A 20,449-nucleotide genomic window follows, 5' to 3' on the forward strand; every position below is an offset into this window, starting at 1 on the left:
AAGCATGAAGAAGAGTTAGAAAGAGAGACAGCTCAAGTCATGCGAGATATCACCACATGCAGCTGTTATCGTCATCGATACTATTACTACAACGGCAACAACAAGTGATATGGGCTTTGTAGCACCCACATTAGCTGACATGCGTGCACCGGAGATGATCTTCTCATTTCTCTTTCTGAATCCTTCCACAGCTTACAGGTGGATGCATTAACCAAGGCAGTGCTGCCAAGATTGTTTTTCTTATCAACTTAGTAATGTATATCACAGAAATTCCACAACAGATGAATCTGAGATACTAAATATTCAGCAGATGTATTATATACACTACTTTTCTCCATGAGCTTGACTCTATAATTCACTAATATAGCAGACAAATTAAAAGCATTGATTCAGTTAGAACCTTCAGATGAAGAGACAAAATGGTTTAAATTTATAAAATCTATATATTTTTTGGATTCTGATGAACACTCATCAGCGCTATTCACATTCAACCCATTCTCCATTTCGCTACTCAACAAGGAGGCATGAAGACAAGTGCAAGAAGAGAAGGAAGATGAGAGAGAGAGAGAGAGAGAGATTAAAGGCATTCAGGCCGAGCTTGGGATTTGCAGATCAAAAAGCTGGGTTAGCCCATCATAGATTGTCTGCAATGAACAGTAGAGGAGGAAAAGAGGAAGAACATCTTCTTGGATGAATCTCTTCTCTTCTCTCTCTCTCTCTCTCTAATGAGCATCACTCATCACCGACGCAAGATCGGACAGTCAACGGCGAACGAATCTATCTTTAATTAGCCATTACAACGACTAAATATATCGTCGTAGGAGTCTCCACGTGCTATGGCAGCCCCCACAAATAAGGCCGAATCAGAAAATGGATGGCGGAAAGGGTCAGTCAAAATACGAGCGGAAGCACTTCTGTCTTCCTTCCGACGATGACGTGGACGATCCGCTGACCTCTCGTCCTGTGGGCCGCAACGCATCGGGTCCACTCTCACCTCATCGGTTAAGTCGTCCCCCCAACGTTATCGTGGTCACCGATTCTTACTTCGCATCGCCCGGGGTACCGATTGAATTGTCCACTATGCCCTCCGATGGTGCTCTGCGTCGAGCAAAAGGGTCTGGAGTATTTTAGTCAAATCACATCTTTCCCGATGACCAGGACTCCGTCCGTTCCGCCCAACGCGTGCGACGAGTCCCGCGAAGAGAACGTATGCGACGATATTTCAGCCGTTAAATGGCATTACTTCGAATCACAGCGGTCTGTTTCCAATAACGACGCCCGGTAACGGTGGCGGTCTACAGTTAACGTGGCTGAACCGTGTCGCGCCCGTGTCGAGTGTCACGGGAGACCCTTCTCTATGCGGTTAATTAACTCCTATTTAACCGACCATTAAGGAATTAAGCACGATTAAGAAGGAATAATCTTGTGGTTGTTACCCGAGGACGAAACGATCCCTTTGCCCACGGCGATCCAACAAAACTAGGGTTTCGAGCATCCGCCATTGGAAGACCTTTGAATCGACTTCCCTTCCTTGCCTCCGATCTCTCTCTTTCCCCGCGTTTTGGCCTTCTAATTTGATCACATTCGTTGGTCGTTTTGATTCTTTTGGCTTCGGTTTTGGGGGGATTCGACGGTGCGACGATGCCCCCTGCCGACCTGCAAGGCTCATCGGCTCCTTTCGCTTTCGGCGCCCTCTCTATCCTGAGCTTCCGGCGCGACCAGCCACTGATGGACGCCTACTTCCACGGCCACGACGCCGGCGGAGACCAAAGGGAGCTTGTCGCCTTCCAGCGCCAGATCGCCGACCTCTTCCAGGACCTTGCGTCCGGGGATGACGACGTCCTCTCTATTTCCTGGGTGCGGCGGCTCCTCGACACCTTCCTCATGTGCCAGGAGGAGTTCCGCATGATCCTCTTCGGATACCGTTGCCCTTCGGACCCTGTCGACCGCCTCGTATCCGATTTCTTCGACCGCGCCGTGAAGGCGCTTGACATCTGCAACGCCGTGCGCGATGGCATCGAGCAGATCCGGCACTGGCGAATGCACCTCGAGATCGTGCTGGAGGCCCTCGGACCGCAGCAACGGCCCCTCGGCGAGGGACATCTCCGCCGGGCCAAGAAGGCACTAATCGAACTCGCCATCCTCATGCTCGACGACAAGGACGCCGGCTCGGTCCTCTCCCACCGCAACCTCTCCTTCGGCCGCAACGGAGGCTCGTCATCTTCCTCGTCGAACGACCGCAGCGCCCACTTCCGCTCCCGCTCCTGGAGCATCTCGCGGTCCTGGTCAGCGGCGCGGCAGCTGCAGGCCATCGGGAGCAACATGGCCGCGCCTCGAGGCCACGAGGTCATCGCCGTGCCGGTGTACACGATGAGCTCGGTGCTCCTCTTCGTGATGTGGGCACTCGTGGCCGCCATCCCGTGCCAGGATCGCGGTCTCCAGGTCCACTTCTCCATCCCACGCAGCTTCCCGTGGGCGGCCCCGATCACGTCGCTCCACGAGAGGATCATGGAGGAGTCCAAGAAGAAGGACAGGAAGAACTCCGTCGGGCTGTTGAAGGAGATTCACCACATCGAGGAATTCGTGCACCACCTGCTGGACCTGTTGGACGCCGTCGGGTTCCCGATGGCGGAGGACACGGAGGCAGAGCTCAGGCAGGGGGTGCAGGAGCTGGCCCAAGTCTGCGAGGCTCTGAAGGACGGCCTCGATCCCCTGGAGCGCCAGCTCAGGGAAGTATTCCTTCGGATCGTACGAAGCCGCAGCGAGCGGGTGGATGGCACACTGAACGATGCCGAATGAGATCATCACGTCGAGATCTCCTCTGAAGTGGAACTATTATAGGTGTGGATTCTAAGCTGTATGTGGAAACAGAAGAAGCGCATGCCTTCTTCTTCCTGCAAACAAATTGCTGCTGGTAGTGCTGTTGAAATTACCAACTTACGTTCTGTAAAATAGAAAAGGTCGAATTTTGTGATCATGATGACGCTGTTATGTTATATTATAGTGTCTTCGGTGTACATTTTTTTTTGGTTCATCCAAATCTACTACCTTTCTCGGACATAATGCATCAAAATTTTCTATTCGCTGGGCGATGAATCGATGTTTGGCATGAAGGCTCAAAATTTGGCTGACTTATATTTCCATAGAATTCTTGCACGGGCATTTCAATCGGTCAACAAAAGGGTTCAATTCTTGGATCAGCACTTGCGTCTCCGCAAACATCGAATCACTAGCAGAAGCTTCGTGATTCCGAGGAGAGAGTGATGTGGAAGAGTCTGGGAAGAAGAAAAACATCTTACGTTGTGTTCAAAGGTTCTAGTCAAGATCAGCCTGCGGAAACTTATGTTGAATCCCCAGGAGACGTAGCCCAGCGGTGATCGACTTCCTTCCTCGGGCACACATACATAACCAGGCCATACGGCATCGTCAGCTGCACCAGGTTTCGATACTCTCTAGTGATGGAGGAAGAGCAGCATGAGGTGGTGATCGTGGGAGCTGGAATCGCGGGGCTGGCGACGGCGGTGGCGCTCAAGATCGTGGGCCTGCAGACCCTGGTCCTGGAGAGGTCCCCTGCGCTCCGCGCCACCGGAGCGGCCATAGGGCTGTCCTCCAACGCTTGGCGCGCGCTCGATGTCCTCGGCGTCGCCCACAAGCTCCTTCCCTCCTGTCCTACCGTCCCAAAGTATGCCTCGGCTTCTTCTGGTCATGTTATTTCTCCGAACACCTTCAGCGCTACTAACATGTGATGACCGTGCATTGTCACTGCTTTCCCAGAACGGTTGTCACAGACCTCCCCACCGGATCAATTCAAGCGGTGCCCTTCACCCGGTCGCAGAGGTACTCGTTTCTTACCACCGTTAAGCTTGAAGCAGATCGACCTGAAGGTGTTGTGCGTTGAACTCACAGGGGTGACACGGCAACTCGAATAGTGCACCGGAAGGATCTGTTAGAGACGCTTGCTGAGGAGCTGAAACCGGGAACCATAAGGTTCTCGTCAAAGATAACCTCTATTGATCAAGACGCGTCGTCGTCTGCCACGGCCGTGCACTTGGATGACGGATCCGTCGTCAAAGCCAAGGTATATGCGTCGACTCTGTTACTGCACTTGAATGATCTCAGTCACATGATACGATCTCGTGATCGATGTGCAGGTGCTGATCGGCTGTGACGGTGTGCACTCGGTGGTGGCGCGGTGGCTGGGGCTCAGTGAGCCGGTTCATTCCGGTCGGTCGGCCGTCCGAGGCCTTGCGGTGTTTCCTGAAGGCCATGGGCTCAAGAACGGAGCCGCGCAGTACGTTATTGATGACAAGAGGGCTGGGTTTGCACTTCTTAACAGCAACGACCTTTACTGGTTCATCACCCACCCCTCCACTGCAAGAGGCAACCCTCTCTCTCTCTCTCTCTCTCTCTCTCTCTCTCTCTCTCTCTCTGATTCTTCACGAACTCATGCAGAGAAAGAGATAGAAAGAGACCCCGAGCTGATCCTGGCGGAAGTGACGGAGAAGCTTGCCATCGACTTTCCACCCGAGTTCCAAATGGTGGTGCGCCACGTCGACCTCGCCACCCTGAGCTGGGCACCGCTGGTCTTCCGACTCCCGTGGGACGTCCTGCTGGGCCGGATCCACAAGGGGTGCGTGACGGTCGCCGGCGACGCCATGCACCCGATGACGCCGGACCTCGCGCAGGGCGGGTGCACAGCGCTGGAGGACGCCATCGTGCTCGCGCGGAACCTCGCCGGGGCACGGTCCCGGGGCCAGCTCGCCGCGGGGCTGGAGAGTTACGTGCGGGAGCGGCGGTGGCGCGCCACGTGGCTGATCGCCGCGTCCTACCTTTCCGGGTGGGTGCAGCAGGGAGGAAACGCCGGAGTGTGGCGATCGTCGGTCGAGTGGTTCCGGCGTAACATCTACTACAAGTTTCTCCATTCTAGGATCTTCTTCGCCGTCCATCAATACGACTGTGGGGATTTGCTGCCAGCGGAGTAGCAGACCCTTGTCGTCGACGTTACAATGATGGAGCTGTTGCTCCTATCAATTTGCTCTCTGTTGACTAATAACATCATAGCTATGTGATGTACAAATAAGGATGGTTTCGTTCATTCACCACTGTCTCTTTGTGAAATGCCATGCACTTGATCATGGTCATGATAACTGTTGATGTAAACAACTTTATGCCGTGGCCTCGAGGCCGACGCGGCTTGGTCGGGGGTCCGAATGATGAGGATCTCTCACGGCATCCCTCGAGGTCTCCCAGTGGCTGATTACGGTGGTCCGATCGGGATGTCACGTCGGAAGGAATGCTTTGTCGCAACGTCGGGAAGAGGCGACCCCGTTCTTGCACCTGCACATAGGTCGGGTCGGAAGCTCAACCCGACCCCTCCAATGCTTAAGTCAGTGGATGCGGAGGGGATCTTGGATGAAGGAGTCCCTTTTCGTTTAGAACTCTGGGATATTTATAGGCAAGTTTAGTATTACCTGATGTGATTGCTTGTAGGAGTAAGACCGTACCTCTGATGGCGTCTGACATTGCCGTTGGTGTTGCGTGGAGAACCGAACTACCGCAGGGTATGGGCAAGCCTCGGTCGTCGTCCTCCTCTACCTCGGCCGAGCGTGCGGGATCAGACAACGATGAAGTCGTTATTTGAGAGCGGGTGACGTCAGTGCACATCGAGTCGGTATTATTGCCCTCTTCCGCGGGCAGAGTGTCGTCTAGACGTAGCTGACGTCGTTACGTGTCATGTCGCCATTATTACTCTCATCAATAACTATTCATTTTGAGATAATTAGATATTTTGTTTGTGTAAATATAAGACCGCAATGGTGCATCAAATGCACCATTGATAACTATTCATTTTACAAATTCTCATATTTTTATCTTAAAGAAAATTTATGATAAAAGATTCTAAGATTTGTTTGAATAAAAAAATAATTAAGAATTGATTACTAAAAGAACTAATAATTTAAATTAGTAAAAAGAATGCTGTAAAGCTAAATTTATACATTACAAATATTTATGAAAATGCTTTGCAAATTCAACGCAAAAAAAAAGTAGGGTCCAGAATCATATCCCCCTGAAAAAAGCAGGGCAGCAACTTCTTGTTCTTTATGACATAAAACAAGTCTATCTATAATTATCTACTAAACTAACCATTGGTTAATATACTTTGAAACCATCCTTAATCCTATTGTTTATTCCCACATGCATACCAACAGACACGTCTAAACCATGGCTGCTATATTTACGTGGCTCCAACTTTCGCCGTGTGTAGAGACAACCAAAAGAGACTTAGTCCAATTAGCTTAATTTGCCCTCTCTCTCTCTCTTTCTGTCTCTCGTGCAATTAATGACCATTTCAAACCTCCATCACACTTCCTCCTCGGTTTCCGCCACCCTTTTCTTATCCCTCCTCTGCTTGGGTTCATCCTTGACACCCTCTGTTTTCCTCCTTTTCGTCTCTCTCTGCACCGCCCTTCTCTCTTCTACTTTGCCTCTTGTTAGTTTTAATCTTCTTTTTGGTTCTTGAGACGAAGAACACATCAAATAGGAGAGGTGGCCATTGATGGAGGGAAATCAACCTCGTCTTCCCCAGAAGTCCAGCAGCTTCACCGCCAGTCGCGATGAGAAGCATCACGAGATCGACCGCAACCTCTCCCTGGGATCCTTAAAGCTGGAGCAGTATGGGAAGAGAGTGACGCATGGTGTGGACACGATAGAAGAGGAGGAAACCGAGGAGAAGCCCATAGCAGGCAATGCTGAGGAGCCGCGAGCCAGCTTCTTCTTCGTCTCCGAGAACATCGATGTATTCCTCACCGTTCTTCTCTCTGTTGAAGAACACGGCCGAGATGAGAGCCGCGAGCCGCCGGACATCCCTGAACCCACCGTCGAACGGTTCGTCACTTTGTTGGAGAAGGAGATCGGTAGGTACGAAAGCGGCGAGGCTAAATGGTGCTCCGACAACGACGAATTCCCTCTTCTTGATGCGATCGGCAGGGTGTCGAAGCTGACGGTGGCGGTGACGAGGTTCTCGTCGGACACCAGGTATAACCAGGCGATGAACCGAGCCGGCGGCGTTCTCCACCACGCCATGTGCTTCCTCGAAGACGAGTTCCACTCATTGCTTCAAGATCCCAGAGCAAAGCATGATGCCGGCAGCATCAGCTTGAAGGCCAAGCGGCAGCCGTCGTTTAGCCTCAATCACGATCCCGACCGCAGTGTGCGGCCCTCGTCGGAGTCCATTTCCGGCGAGTCTCGGCCGCCGTATCCACCGGAGACCGTGGAGAGGCTGCACGGGATCGCGGACGCCATGATCTCCGCCGGGTATGACATCGAGTGCTGTCAGTTGTTCGCCATCGCTCGGCACAATGCCTTCGAGGCGGGTTTGCCGAGCCTCGGCTTCGACAAGGTCAGCATCGAAGACGTGCTCAAGAGGGCTTGGGATTCGCTGCAAAGCGAGATCGCGACATGGATCAAGGCCTTCCGCCACACCATCACGGCTTCCTTCGCCGCAGAGCGCGACCTCTGCGAGGCCGTGTTCGCCGGTCACCCCGCCGTCTCCGATCGCCTGTTTCGCCGCTTCGCCCGTGGCGCCACCGTCCAGCTCATCACCTTCGCGGAGGCCGTCTCCATGACAAAACGCTCGGCCGAGAAGCTCTTTAAAGTGCTCGACATCTACGAGGCCTTGCGCGACGTGACGCCGGCCGTGGACGCCCTGCTACCGGAGGGGGCCGAGCAGGACGAGTCCTCCATTATCGCGGACCCCAAGGCGGAGATCGCCTCGGTGCGGTGTCGTCTTGGGGAGGCCGCCGTCGGCATCTTCTGCGACCTTGAGAGCTCGATAAAGGCCGACAGCAGCAAGACCCCTGTGCCGGGCGGCGCAGTCCACCCTCTCACTCGCTACGTCATGAACTACCTTAAGTACGCCTGCGAGTACAAGAACACGTTGGAGCAGGTCTTCAAAGAGCACAAACATTCCGAGAAGACATCATCCTGTGCGGCGGACGGCGAGGGTGCTCGGGGAGGCGGCAATGGCCGGAACGGTAGCAACGGCGAGGGCCATAATCCATTCGCAGCTCAATTGATGGAGGCGATGAACTTGCTGCACTCGAACCTGGAGTCGAAATCAAGGCTCTACAAGGATCAAGCGCTGTGCAACATCTTCCTGATGAACAACGGGAGGTACATCGCGAAGAAGGTCAAGGGGTCGCCAGAGATCCATCAGCTGCTGGGGGAGACGTGGTACCGGAAGCGGTCATCGGAGTTGCGGCAGTACCACAAGAACTACCAGCGGGAGACGTGGTCGAGGGTGCTGGCCTGCCTGCGAGACGATGGACTGCAGGCCAAGGGTAGCGTCGCGAAGCCGGTGCTCAAGGAGCGGTTCAAGAGCTTCAACGCCATGATCGAGGAGACCCACAAGGCACAGAGCTCGTGGGTGGTGAGCGACGAGCAGCTGCAGTCGGAGCTGAGGGTGTCGGTGTCGGCAGTGGTGGTGCCCGCCTACCGCTCCTTCCTGGGCAGGTTCTCGCAGTACCTCGACCCGGGGCGGCAGACCGAGAAGTACATCAAGTTCGGCCCGGATGACCTCGAGACCTTGATCGACGAGCTCTTCGACGGCAACCCATCTTCCACCGCAAGCAAGAGGAGGCCATGATTGGGAGGGTGGGGGGGGGGGGTGGCGAGATTCTCAAACTACCCAACCTTAATTTTCGTGCTACTGTTCGTCTTCCTTGTTGCCTAAACAACTCTGTTAGAGTTAGATACTGCCACCCCATGTAATCTAAATCTTTAACAAATCGAAAGCAACTTCAGTCAATTAGATTTTAAAGAATCAAGAACTACTTCATTGAATTTAAGATGTAAATGTAGATTTCGATCGTCTGGTAATAGAGGAACAGATTCCAGAAAGCCAATTGTTCATGTAGCCGCTTCATGAGAATAGGGAGATCTATATGCACTGTAATCATGTGAGGAAATATAGCATGGACTGCAGTGATTGCAATCACGAGTGATGTTTAGGATCTCAACCCAGTTCACGGGCTACCATGCAAGAACTAGACAATGCAAACACCAAAAACAAAAGGGCAAGAACAGTCTCCATGTCCAAAACTTTAGCTTTCTGCAGTGTATTGTTTCAGTAGCCCATGCCTACATCATAATGTCATATTCCAGATCTATCAAACACGGCACAAGCTTTACCAAAATGGAATCAGAATCCACTAAAACTTGATCATAGTCAGGTCAGGACGATCTCCACATGAATCCGTACCGTCTCCCATTAACCTTCAAGGAAAATAGCGCTGACAGATTAACAGATCTAACAAGCACGAAGAGTAAGAAATAGCATAAGAACAACAGCCATTTCATAATCTCCAAAGATCAACTGCATATTTATCAGGTTCCAGAGTCCTCGAGCCATACAGCCAAATCTACCAAGACACATACACACATATTTGTAGTTGGATGATACACATTGCCGTCGCAGCAATGCAGCTAGAAGAGAGGGTTGGCATTAAAGCAGACACACATGTAGAGATGCAGAAACCTTTCAGTAAACAGCATCACGATCACCTCCTGCAGCGGGTGATGACCTCGCAGTTCCTGGAGTAAGGGTGGACGGGTCCCCTGGCCCTGTAGCAGTTGTGGGTGTAGTAGGACCGCCCGGAGCGGGGCGGGCAGGGGACGCGGTTGGCCGAGAGCGCGGCGTAGGAGATATAGTAGCGCATCCGGTGCCAGAAGAGTGACCTCCTCGCGTCCTTGCTGACTTCGTCCTCTCCGATGCCTTCGCCGTAGAACTCCGCCTCCTCCTGGGGAGCGAAGGGGAAGGAGGAAGGCCAGTCCATAGCTTCTCTCATGAGGCTCAGCCCGGCGTCCTCCGCCTGGGCTTCGACCATAGCGGCCGCTGCATTGGCGAGCAGGAAGGTCAGGAGGAGAAGCTTGCACAGAGCCATTGTTGGAGCAATGAATCAAAGCGTGGTGTGGTCTTCTTTTTGTGGTGAGCCTGTGAGTGACACACAGCGGCCTCGTGGAGCAGTACATGAAGACAGCTGGATTTGGCAGAGGAGAGTGGATCGCATGTTTGGGATCAACGGGTTTGCTTTTCCTCTAGTGGCGGATGACTTGGGGCCCTTTGCAGGAGAAAACGAGATCCCAGTCGTTAGTCATGTTGGTGTCTGAGGTGTAGTAGGGGATCTGGATGGGACCTGAGAACCGCGGCCTCCGAAGGTGGCCCCGATTCCGGGCAGTGAATGCTACTAAATATTAATGCCCAACAGCATCATAAAATCGTACATTTACCCACGCCATCTACTTAGAGTGACAGTGTACGGACCCACTGGTCGTAAGCTATGGGCCCCAAGTGTCTTCCCAAATCATGATAAGGGTAAATGATAGGGATGTATCTGTTACCGAAGTAAAAAACCCTACATCACATGAAATGAGAATATAAAAATTTGACGTGGATCGAATCATAACGATTTGTTTAGAACGGTTTCGGTATACCCATTATAACGGGTCGAAGACATCATATATCGGCCGATGCCCCGTTTCGTATCGTACATCTTGCGCTCGCGCCTCGTTGGGATTCCTCCGTGGCAGCGAGAGAGATGGCAGCGGCAGGAAGTGGTGGTGCAGGTGGAGGAAAGGTCTCGTTTAAGGTGATCTTGACCTCCGATCCGAAGCTGCCCTACAAAGTGTAAGTCCTCCATTCTCTTTCCGCCTACCGTCTCTCTCTCTCTCTCCCCTTTGATTTCTAGGGTTTCGTACGCCTTAGTTAATTTGCTTTGAATCTTTTGTGCTGATCCCAGTTTCAGCGTCCCGGAGGCGGCACCCTTTACCGCTGTGCTAAAATTTGCTGCGGAGGAGTTCAAGGTCCCACCTCAGACCAGCGCGATCATTACCAATGGTATAGTTCTACCCTTTCTAGCTTGTGATTCTAATCTACCGCGCATGAGAAGGAAAAGATGAGACTCGGGGCCTTTTTTTTTTTTTTGAGAATTATTCGATTTGGAACCTGTTTTGGGTTAATTCGTCTATATATTTGAAGGGTGATTTGCCCTTTATGCAGAATTAGACTTATTTTAAGGTTCTACCCTTTTCTTTCATCCCAAAACAATGGGTTAAAATGGTTAAGTTGAAGTTGCTAATAGTACTATCATTATACCAAGTGAATTTTAGTCTGTTCCACTTCCAATATGGGACTGAGCAGGATGTTACATAACATAACTCAGATCAAACCATATCATGATGGATGTGAGACGAAGCCACTAATCGGGGTGTTACAAACTATTCTAGTTAAAAGCTTGATGTCCTCGGCAAGATTCAGCATAACCCAGATCAAACCCTAGCATTAAAACCCTAGCATTAGGCATGTGAGTCACTCTGATGAAGGGTCAACAGAATTGCTTAGCAAGTGAGTTTCATTATTTAATGAATCTTCCACTTAGCTCATCTCTTTTTTATGCCTAAGACGGAGAATGCTTCGCAATTCAATGAAGCTTCCACTTATTTAATGGGATAATTGACCTTTCAATTTTGTTTAACCTCAAACCATTAGCTAAAATGTTTTAGTTAAAATTGTTAATAGTACACCCGTCAGATCCTTATAAGTCAATCTTAGTCTTGGTCATTTTCGATATGGGATTAATCGTCATGTTACATGTAATTTGTTTTGCATTGGATTTATCTGTTCGGAGTACTTGAAAGTCTTGACCTTTTCCTCCTCTTTGCAGATGGCGTGGGTATCAACCCGCAGCAAAGTGCTGGTATGTTATTGCCATCCTTGTGTACCCTTACCTGTTAATATCTCAATTTTCCTATGACACTTATGTTTTGGTTAATCTAACTTGGAAGTTATCATGTCAATTTTTTTGTTGCAATCATAATTTGAGCTTCTCATGTATCAATGTTTTACTCAGCTATCTTTCATTATCATGAGATCCCTTTTGAAACCTTTTAGCGCCTTTGATTTGATGCAAGTTTGGTATAGAGATGGAATGATACTCTTTGCTCGATAATTTGCAGCCTTTTAATTCATTTGTGAAAGAATGTTTGACTAAGACTCATTAAAGGTTCATGCCATTAAGATTTTCAAGTGTGTTCATTCTCCTAGTTACTCTTGGTTTTTACTGTCTTGATTAATGGAATGCTATTTAGATAATCATAACCATATTCTTCAAAATTGGGTGACCAAGGGGCTATTTATATTTTTCGTGAACAGGCGAATTAGGATCCTAGTAATCACCAGTTCAAAATATATTTGTAACTATTTGCTGGATCTAGATAGTTCTCATACATATTATTTAAAGTTAGTTAACTTCCCTTCAACGCATAAGGAGACATTTTAAGATATTTTGAACAAACCTGCAGGAATTAGTTTACTGAATATTGCTAAATATGAAGCGTCAATTTTATTTTCTATGTTTAAGTTGTCCTGATCAGTATAGAATTGAGGCAATGCAACTGTTGAACTTGTGCAATACCTGGGATGATGTTTCTGTTTTGGCAACAATGTCTTTTGCTTCATGTCAAGTATTTCATGGTATTGGCAAAACACAACTTGTACACGTATGCAGATAAATGGTTGTCTCTTTGTTACATATAAGCATGTGAAGATTTCAGAACAACCAATCGGCACATAGAGTGGTCTCTTTTATATATAAAGCTTGTGTCAATGCATTGATCTGTATGGCGATGATGATATGGCCAATTATTCTTTTTCTTCCTCTGAAACTTGATGGCATTTGCTGATTTATATAAGAAATGTATGTGCATATGCAGGCAATGTGTTTCTGAAGCATGGCTCAGAGTTGCGTCTCATTCCTCGTGACAGAGTTGGAGGAAGCTTATTAGATGTTTAGTGCTACCATTTCCAGAGCTATTGGGTTTTATGTTTGCCATTATGTTTATTAGCTTTCTCTCTGAACTTGTTATTCTACCTCGCATGATAAGATAAATAACATCGATTATCACATTTTACATGATCCTAATAAATTTAACTGTTACCCTGTTTGTTCAATCGATAATGCAAGTGAATATTCATTGCACCTGTTCTATACTGTCAAAACTCCCTATGCAAGGATATCTTTCTTGTGGTCATCAGTTGAACATGATAGTTATTCTCGATGCACCGACACGTTAATTCCTGTGCATGTACTTGTTTGACTTTTAGGATGACCATGATACAAGTAGTAATTATTGATGAACTGATGCCCCGTGGTTGGTGAGTCAGCACGATCTGGTCCGCGGGTTGATGTCGAGAGTTTTCGGTCGGCAGAGCTGGTTGATGAGGTCGATGATGCCCGCCAGACAGGATGCTGGTGTCGGGATGTTGATTGGTATCTCTCAGTCGGGATGGTCGCGTCTCGGGGGGTGGTCGCTCTCCTGCACAAAAGGCTCTCGTCGGGTGGTTACTGACTTTGGTCCCTCAACGAGTAAGTTAGTGCTTGGTTCTATTTGTTTTTTTGTATCCCTTTGGTCAGATGTCAGGGGTTTTTATACTACTGTACGAGGGTTGATCGTACGCGGGTTTGGCGTGATGACCGATCCTCGAGTGGCGAGGAGGTACCTTTGTGTGGTCATCGTCTTGGAACGCACGGAACGACGCCAAGCAGTGTCGTCCTGAGCTTTTCGGGACGGGATGTACTGGTGTGACGTTGATGGCCAAAGCCCAAAATATATCTTATCAGGAATGTATCCTGATTGATTGATATACTTAATTCAACACAATCTCTTGTCATACCGAAGCAAGAGAATTGCTTACCATTTGCTAGTAAAACACTAGCAACATATATTGTTTATTAGATGAACATTTTGTGCCTACTTGATCTTGCTGCTATGGTATGTGTTTGTAGTGTGGATTAGAACATTCCATGTCCATATTTTTTATTGGTGGGAAGGAAGAGATGAGAACAGTCATCAACAGTGTGATTCCCAGGACATTTAGTACCTCAGATATACTGACATGCACATCAAATACCTCAGAAATAATAATAATAAAGAAAGTTCGAATACAATAAATTTGATTTTACAAAATTGGCCTAACTCGACTTATTTTGTATGTCTTTGAGTAATTTAAATTTGATGAGAAATTTTTTTTAATAAAAGGTAAAAAAAATATATTTACATCCTATGTCATTTCAGTTTTACTGTAGAAGATGTTTGTATCTCACTCGTCGTAAAAGATTACATTAGAGATTTGCCCCTATAGTTAAGTCCATACATACTCGTAGAGAATACATCATTTTTGACCCCAGAGGTTTTCTTTTTATCATCTCTAGCGTAAGTATTGATTGAATTTTACGTGTCAATTTTTGATTGGCTGAAATTAATAGCAGTAGTATCATCCGTCTTTATCTGGTTGAGGTGTCTTTCTTTTTCTTCATATCGGATCGGACTTTTTGGGATCGAGGTCCAACACTTAACCTCGACATGGATCGGGTTATTTTTCCGGATTAACCTGGGTCCGTTGACACCTGTGGCCACCAACTCATTGATTTGCAGGGTGGAGATTAAGAGTCGTAATTGAATTTGCGGCTGTGATAACGCCCGTCGTTAAGTACCTCGGTACTACGCACCTTCTGGAGATTCCACGGACGCGATATAATCAGAGAATCAGAAACGTCCGTCTCGAATCGGGCGGTAGCGATCCCGACTACATCTTTGTTTCCGCGGTCATTCTCGGGAGGAGAGGGCGGAGCGTCTGACTCCGTAGCTTGGTTGCCTCTCTCTCTCTCTCTCTCTCCTCGTCTCGTTCTTGGACCTCGAAACCCTAGCGATCGCCGATACCAACAATGGCCTCAGGTAGATTCTCATATACGAATTTGCCTCCTATTTGACGCTTTTAATTACTCGTCGATGGGTTCCCTGTCGGCCGGTTCGTGATCGAATCGGGATCTTTCGTTTCCGCAGATGAATGGCTTGACACGTTTTTCTTTCTTTTGTATTATCATGCTTTTATAGTTTCGGAATTTGACTGGCGTTTCTGCGACGAGGTGAATTCTGGCTCAAACTTGGAAAATTTTCGTTTGTTTGATTCGATGTTATTCTTTTGTGGGTCAAAATGGAGTTTGTTTTTCTGGGTATGGATTCTCTCTACAAAGAAGATAATTTTGATCTTGCAATCATGTGGTTGTTTCTGTTGTCCTTTAGATTATTTTTGTGATGTAAAAACATGAAGATCGTCTGGGTGATTTCGTGATTTTTTTTCCTTTTTTTGATTGAATCATGAAATCGATGCATCTTCTGGTTTACTATGATGTCTTGTTGAGCTCTCTTTGTGCTTCGTGTTTTATCTGGCTATTCTTTATTTCAGTAAGGCTCCTTGTGCTTTGGAAGTATTCATAAGCATTTTTAATTGTTGTCCTAGAAATTGAAGGACAGCAAATTTCAACATCAACCGAAAGGTCTTCACAATTGGAGAGTGAACTTTGTCTTTGTGTAGGTCTTTTAGTCGTCCATGTACTGTTAGAGTTCCGATGCTGCTCGACTGAGTTGAACAGACAGAGATATACCATACGAACCCTATAGAAAATCAACTGTTGCATTTAATAGGACAAGAGGTTTTTCTTTCCATTTTGAGAATTTTCAAGTTATAGTCACTGATTGTATCTTACAATGTGTTAATGATACATATATCTTGTACTTCCAAGTTCAAGGTGTGGAAGCAAAACAAATGATGATAAGATCATGTTATTGCTTATGAGAAAAATAATCTGACGTTATTGAGGAACCAACTCTATGCTGCTAAGTGACAACCTTAGAATGAAGTGAAGGATCCTTAGCTTTGTCTATCTTTGTCGCTCTTGAAAATTGTTCTAATCATATGAGCATTTAACTTATATCTTTGAAGAGTTACATTGTTTTTGTGGAAGTCATTGTTTGTTACTTCTCTACTGAATTTATGATGCATTTTTCTGCAGATGTTTCCATCCCAGTTCCTTCAGAATTTGGCACATTCTCTCGTCTGAGGACCATGCAATTTGTTGGAACAGAGAGACCTTGGCTAAGTAAGTTCAGCGTCTAGTTCTTACTGCAGGTCCAACCCTTATAGTTGTTCCATGGTGTTTCCAATGGCACTTAAATTTATGTTATCATTAGCTTTGAATATTTTATTAATTTAAGTCTGTATTATATTGGGATGTATATTTCTTTTTGAATTGGTTTCATGTTCTTGGTTCTCTTAATCAGATCTATATGGGAATAGGGTCCGGCCTGTTGCTCCCTTTGGAAGTGTCAGCAGTACACCTTTCACTGATCCTTCTCTGATACATCGATGTTTGCCAGATGAGTTGCTCTTGGAGGTACTGTTTTGTTTCCATCTGTATTGCACAAAATATATCAAGGCATGCTGCTTGAATTCATTCTTTGTTTTTCTCTATGGTCGACAAGATGTTCAAGTAGCAAGGCCAGAATCAGAGGTTATTGCAGTAACTTATTAATACACTGAAGAACCATAATATATTGTCTATACATCATAGAATGCAGAAACTCAAAACGTCTTTTTGTAACATTTTATTTCACTTGAATTTTTATTTGTTTCATAGGTATGGTAGGTTTTCTATCACATTCTGACCTTTCTGTCACTTCTTTCCAAGCTCATAATTAGCTCTCATCTCTCAAACAATTGCTTGAACTCGTGTCATGAAAATAATAATACTGAATTGCATATGGATGGTTGTAATTAGGTTTTCTCAAGAATGAATCCCTACACTTTAGGGAGGGCGGCCTGCGTTTGTCGCAAATGGAGGTACGCTATTCGGAATCCCAACTTGTGGCGCAATGCATGCCTGAAAATTTGGCAGGTACTTGTAATTTTCAGAAATAGTTGATAGCTGTTTTTTTTGTGAATGATTTTCACCGATTCATATAAACCTGCTTATGAAGGCTTCTGGAGTGGAGACAAACTACAGAATTGTCCAGTCTCTCTATGATGGTTCTTGGAGGAAAATGTGGGTCTGGAGACCAAGGATTCGAAATGATGGTAATACTTCAACATTTTACCATGAACATGTGACCATAAACATACTTATAGACTGTGGTTGCTTATAGTTGCATTGATGTACTGTGATAAATCTTATTTTATTAATAAACAGTTCAAAAGAAGTACGTATGTAAATATGTTTGTGGATTGTGATCCTGATATCTGTACATTGTTGACTCTACAAATTGCCAGTTTTGTCTATGATTTCGTAGTGACTCATCTGGCCAGTGGCAATTTGTGAATTTGCTGTGTTGTATAAGTAGAAGTGCCCACCTTTTCTGCATACAATATTTTCCCCATCCATTTGGATGGAGTTCTTGTCACGATTCATGAACTAATCAAAAAACAAAATACTGCTTTATCTATTGTTTATTCTTTTTCATCTATACATCAACAGTGTCAATCTGGTCCATTGTAATGTATCATACCTCATCATGCCTTTTACGGACTCTTAGGTGCATTAAATTCTTGAAAAGTGACTTCTTTTACCATAAAAAAGTTATTTCATTTCCCATAAAACCTTCAACAGAAACTGCATGTTCATTTCCTTTTTTGCAATGTTAAGAAAAATTTCAGCTTCTTTTGTATGACTTTTTTCATCATTTAAAATTTTAAATATCTCCTAATCTGTTCAAATTCAGTTTTTAGGTATATCATTTTTGGGGTTCAGAAAGTTTTACAAGTTTCCTTATATTATCAGGTCTCTACGTTAGCCGGAATACCTACATTCGTACAGGGGTTGCAGAGTGGAAAGTTACAAATCCTGTCCATGTGGTATGTTTTTTTCTGAACCTTTTATGATATGTGATTGTATTTATACACATCATCTTAATGGCTCCTTTGGAGGCACCAAAATGAATCAATTTCAATAGTTGCTTACAAAGTACTGACATGCTTTTTAGGATTTTTTTTTTTCCTTTTACACAATGAATTTTAAATGTTTACTGGTGCAGGAATCTTTATGTGCAAAAAGCATGGTTTGTAGATTGTGTTTATTTTTAGGAACTTTATGTTCTGTTTCTCAACTATTTTATTATTCTCTGCAGGTTTGTTACTACCGTTACTTGAGATTTTATCCAAGTGGGAAGTTCCTCTACAAGGTTTTAATTCTGAACTGTAATAAGGAATGATGAATTATATTCATGATATGATTGTCATGTTATGAATAATTTGTTCTTGACTAATAGATCTCTTCACAAAAAGTTAAAGACGTGGTTAAATGCATGAATCGTGCATCTAAAGCTGACTGTGTCTTCAAAGGTGACTATATCTTAACTGAAGATCAGGTTAGTTTTATTTTAACTGAAGCTTACACTTTGGTGCATGTCCTCTATATCTGTCATTATTGGATGTTTCTTGGTGACCTTTTCTTTCTTTGCAATAATTTGCTATCTGGCTGCTTTATGTATATCACTTTGTTATTGACTTTTTGTAGGTAGAAACTGCTCTCTTATACCCAGGCTTGCGTTATACTTTGCTGAGAATGCGACTTAGGTACTACAATGAAGTTGTTTTTATTGAAGTTTAGCAATGAGTAATTTCCTTGATTAAAAGCCAGTATTAAACAGTTTCTCCTCCTCAAACCAAAAGGTTTCCTTCCCTCGAGTTGAAGGTATTATCTACTTCTTTGGCTTTCTGTAGGCTCAGAGGTACAACTCTAGGGGCAAACAATCGGCTAGATGTCTTGAAGCTCGTTACAACTGGTGTAAATGAAAGTGAAGTAAGAAACCATGGAGATGACATGCTTGGAATCGTGGAAGGTTGGGAAGAGGATGAGACACATGATCCAGATGTGCCTGCTATATCCCACGGAAGGGGTTTGACACCGTTTGTGTTTGTTTCATTTGAAGAGGTATTCTTTCTTGCAAATTCTGCAGTTTATGATAAAGCACTCAGATGTTGCAGTAGGTGCTTCTTGTATTTTAATTCTGCTGTAAAGTTTTATTGTCATGATAGTTTCTGTTTGCATGCTTTATCTTGGGAACTATGTTGACTAGTAACAAGTTATTTTCATGTTATTATTGCGCAACATGTCGTCTCAGTTTTAAAGTTGCATAAACAAGGTCGAAAGTCCTAATTCAAACGATGAATCGTTGAATTTGATACTATGTTTCTACTAAGAACCAAGACCAAGATTCTTGATTTTGCAGCCAATCTGTCCATTCATCAAAATGCCATTCTGTGATTATTGTGCTATGTCCTGACTGTATGGACATCTTAATTTATTCCGAGTTTGCATGTTGTCTTGTCATGCCAGCCAAATTTAGCACAGTAACATTTCTCTATAATATCTGTGCTCTTTCTTCCTCTGAAGTTGTCTAATATGTTGCAAATAGTGTTGAACTAACAAATCGTCTACACCGCATGTCACAGGCTGAAACGTCGGTGTTGAATCTTCCTGTGGACAAGATGGATTACTTCGTACCTGGCTAGCATTCAGATACTGCTATGTGCATACTACTACTACATATTGCCTTTTGCTATTCATCATTTGTGGTTTCCATGTTGTTGGTCCTTTTTGTTTGTAAGTCAGCCTCTACTCCATAACATTGGATTACTATTTCCTTGGATTGATTAGGCTGCTTTTAACTTTGGGTGATGGACTTTTGTTGGAGACAGTAATATGATGAATAGAAATATGTTGTAAATAGGTTGTAGTCACAACTATCGACTTGTTGCCTTTACAATCTCTCCTGCGCATGCTCTTTCTCCAGCTATAAGATCACTGTAAGTTGGCTTCTTTTACCATGTCCTTGGATTGATTGAGGTTGATACTGTTGGATAAGAATTTAGCTCGGGTGCTGATAGATATTTATTTGATACGATAATAAAACAAATACGAATCGTGTAAGTTTGTGATTATAATTAGGAGTTGTTGCCCTTTACAGGCTTTTTCCTTTTTCTTGTCTTTTACATAGCTTTCCTGTGAATCTGCTTTGTGTGTGTGACATGTCTAACTACTTTGCACTACTGGTATCATGAATTGATGATTTGATGATGATGTATATACATGTGCACACGCAAAAGAAAGCTACCAAAACGGCAACTTGTTGGTTGACCGAAAAGAGAATCGGATATCCAATTCTCCACATGTGTTAGTCAACAATTTATAAATTCTCTTTCTTATTAGATAAATGAAATTTTCTTTCTTATTATAAGAACCAACTTAGTCATCAGATTTTTCTCTCTATTTTCTCTCTTCGGTCCCTCTTTTCGTTATTTTCATGTTCGTTTTAATTCTTTTCTTTCCTTTGTTATCCGAGCTAGTTATATATTAGTACATAGATTTTATTTAGTTTTCTCGTCTCTAAACTATAAGTTTTTATATTAAAAATCATATAATTATATTAAAAAAATTAATTTTATTTACTTTAATATTATCAGATCTATCGATAGAAGATACAACACGTGATAGCACATGCATACACGAAAATAATGGATAAAAAGATAATTTTAACATCTCAGGTGAGACATCTGTGT

General features: G+C 45.1%; 6 protein-coding genes across 7 annotated transcripts; 5 read left to right on the forward strand and 1 right to left on the reverse strand.

Moving 5' to 3' along the window:
- Nucleotides 1-1,421: 1,421 nt before the first annotated feature.
- Nucleotides 1,422-3,096, forward strand: LOC135614490 (protein BYPASS1-LIKE-like). The gene has a single exon (XM_065111906.1). The coding sequence runs from the start codon at nt 1,642-1,644 to the stop codon at nt 2,797-2,799; it is 1,158 nt and encodes a 385-aa protein (XP_064967978.1). The 5' UTR covers nt 1,422-1,641; the 3' UTR covers nt 2,800-3,096.
- Nucleotides 3,097-3,379: 283 nt separating this feature from the next.
- Nucleotides 3,380-5,099, forward strand: LOC135614489 (monooxygenase 2-like). Its single transcript, XM_065111905.1, has 5 exons — nt 3,380-3,682; nt 3,775-3,837; nt 3,907-4,078; nt 4,152-4,380; nt 4,453-5,099. Exons 1-5 carry the CDS (start codon nt 3,459-3,461, stop codon nt 4,980-4,982), a joined length of 1,218 nt encoding a protein of 405 aa, XP_064967977.1. The 5' UTR covers nt 3,380-3,458; the 3' UTR covers nt 4,983-5,099.
- A 1,328-nt stretch (nt 5,100-6,427) lies between these two features.
- On the forward strand, nt 6,428-8,644 carry LOC135614488 (exocyst complex component EXO70C1-like). The gene has a single exon (XM_065111904.1). The coding sequence runs from the start codon at nt 6,557-6,559 to the stop codon at nt 8,642-8,644; it is 2,088 nt and encodes a 695-aa protein (XP_064967976.1). The 5' UTR covers nt 6,428-6,556.
- Nucleotides 8,645-9,242: 598 nt separating this feature from the next.
- LOC103987187 (protein RALF-like 34) lies at nt 9,243-9,976 on the reverse strand. The gene has a single exon (XM_009405414.3). It carries the CDS (start codon nt 9,939-9,941, stop codon nt 9,558-9,560), a length of 384 nt encoding a protein of 127 aa, XP_009403689.2. The 5' UTR covers nt 9,942-9,976; the 3' UTR covers nt 9,243-9,557.
- A 482-nt stretch (nt 9,977-10,458) lies between these two features.
- LOC103987188 (ubiquitin-fold modifier 1) lies at nt 10,459-13,006 on the forward strand. Its single transcript, XM_009405415.2, has 4 exons — nt 10,459-10,684; nt 10,797-10,894; nt 11,721-11,753; nt 12,769-13,006. The coding sequence occupies exons 1-4, from the start codon at nt 10,596-10,598 to the stop codon at nt 12,846-12,848; spliced, it is 300 nt and encodes a 99-aa protein (XP_009403690.2). The 5' UTR covers nt 10,459-10,595; the 3' UTR covers nt 12,849-13,006.
- An 81-nt stretch (nt 13,007-13,087) lies between these two features.
- Nucleotides 13,088-19,709, forward strand: LOC135614491 (F-box protein 7-like). 2 transcript variants are annotated; one of them, XM_065111908.1, is made up of 11 exons: nt 13,088-13,421; nt 15,909-15,995; nt 16,177-16,289; nt 16,674-16,790; nt 16,873-16,969; nt 17,670-17,743; nt 18,016-18,069; nt 18,157-18,255; nt 18,405-18,463; nt 18,611-18,821; nt 19,343-19,709. In XM_065111908.1, exons 1-11 carry the CDS (start codon nt 13,241-13,243, stop codon nt 19,400-19,402), a joined length of 1,152 nt encoding a protein of 383 aa, XP_064967980.1. In that variant the 5' UTR covers nt 13,088-13,240; the 3' UTR covers nt 19,403-19,709. The 2 variants fall into 2 exon arrangements, with proteins under 2 accessions (XP_064967980.1, XP_064967981.1); XM_065111909.1 differs by lacking the exon at nt 13,088-13,421 and adding an exon at nt 14,491-14,790.
- The last annotated feature ends 740 nt before the right edge of the window (nt 19,710-20,449 follow it).

Source organism: Musa acuminata, chromosome BXJ2-6, assembly GCF_036884655.1.
Source record: "Musa acuminata AAA Group cultivar baxijiao chromosome BXJ2-6, Cavendish_Baxijiao_AAA, whole genome shotgun sequence".
Taxonomy (NCBI): Eukaryota; Viridiplantae; Streptophyta; class Magnoliopsida; order Zingiberales; family Musaceae; genus Musa; species Musa acuminata.

Coding starts and splice junctions, on each gene's coding strand:
- LOC135614490 (XM_065111906.1), top strand. CDS start 1,642: ATGCCCCCTGCCGACCTGCAAGGCTCATCGGCTCCTTTCGCTTTCGGC.
- LOC103987188 (XM_009405415.2), top strand. CDS start 10,596: ATGGCAGCGGCAGGAAGTGGTGGTGCAGGTGGAGGAAAGGTCTCGTTT. Junction 10,895..11,720: donor CAGCGCGATCATTACCAATG/GTATAGTTCTAC, acceptor TCCTCTTTGCAG/ATGGCGTGGGTATCAACCCG. Junction 11,754..12,768: donor CAACCCGCAGCAAAGTGCTG/GTATGTTATTGC, acceptor GTGCATATGCAG/GCAATGTGTTTCTGAAGCAT.
- LOC103987187 (XM_009405414.3), bottom strand. CDS start 9,941: ATGGCTCTGTGCAAGCTTCTCCTCCTGACCTTCCTGCTCGCCAATGCA.
- LOC135614491 (XM_065111908.1), top strand. CDS start 13,241: ATGTCGAGAGTTTTCGGTCGGCAGAGCTGGTTGATGAGGTCGATGATG. Junction 18,256..18,404: donor ATATCTTAACTGAAGATCAG/GTTAGTTTTATT, acceptor GACTTTTTGTAG/GTAGAAACTGCTCTCTTATA. Junction 18,822..19,342: donor TGTTTGTTTCATTTGAAGAG/GTATTCTTTCTT, acceptor CGCATGTCACAG/GCTGAAACGTCGGTGTTGAA.
- LOC135614489 (XM_065111905.1), top strand. CDS start 3,459: ATGGAGGAAGAGCAGCATGAGGTGGTGATCGTGGGAGCTGGAATCGCG. Junction 4,079..4,151: donor GATCCGTCGTCAAAGCCAAG/GTATATGCGTCG, acceptor ATCGATGTGCAG/GTGCTGATCGGCTGTGACGG. Junction 4,381..4,452: donor CCACCCCTCCACTGCAAGAG/GCAACCCTCTCT, acceptor GAACTCATGCAG/AGAAAGAGATAGAAAGAGAC.
- LOC135614488 (XM_065111904.1), top strand. CDS start 6,557: ATGGAGGGAAATCAACCTCGTCTTCCCCAGAAGTCCAGCAGCTTCACC.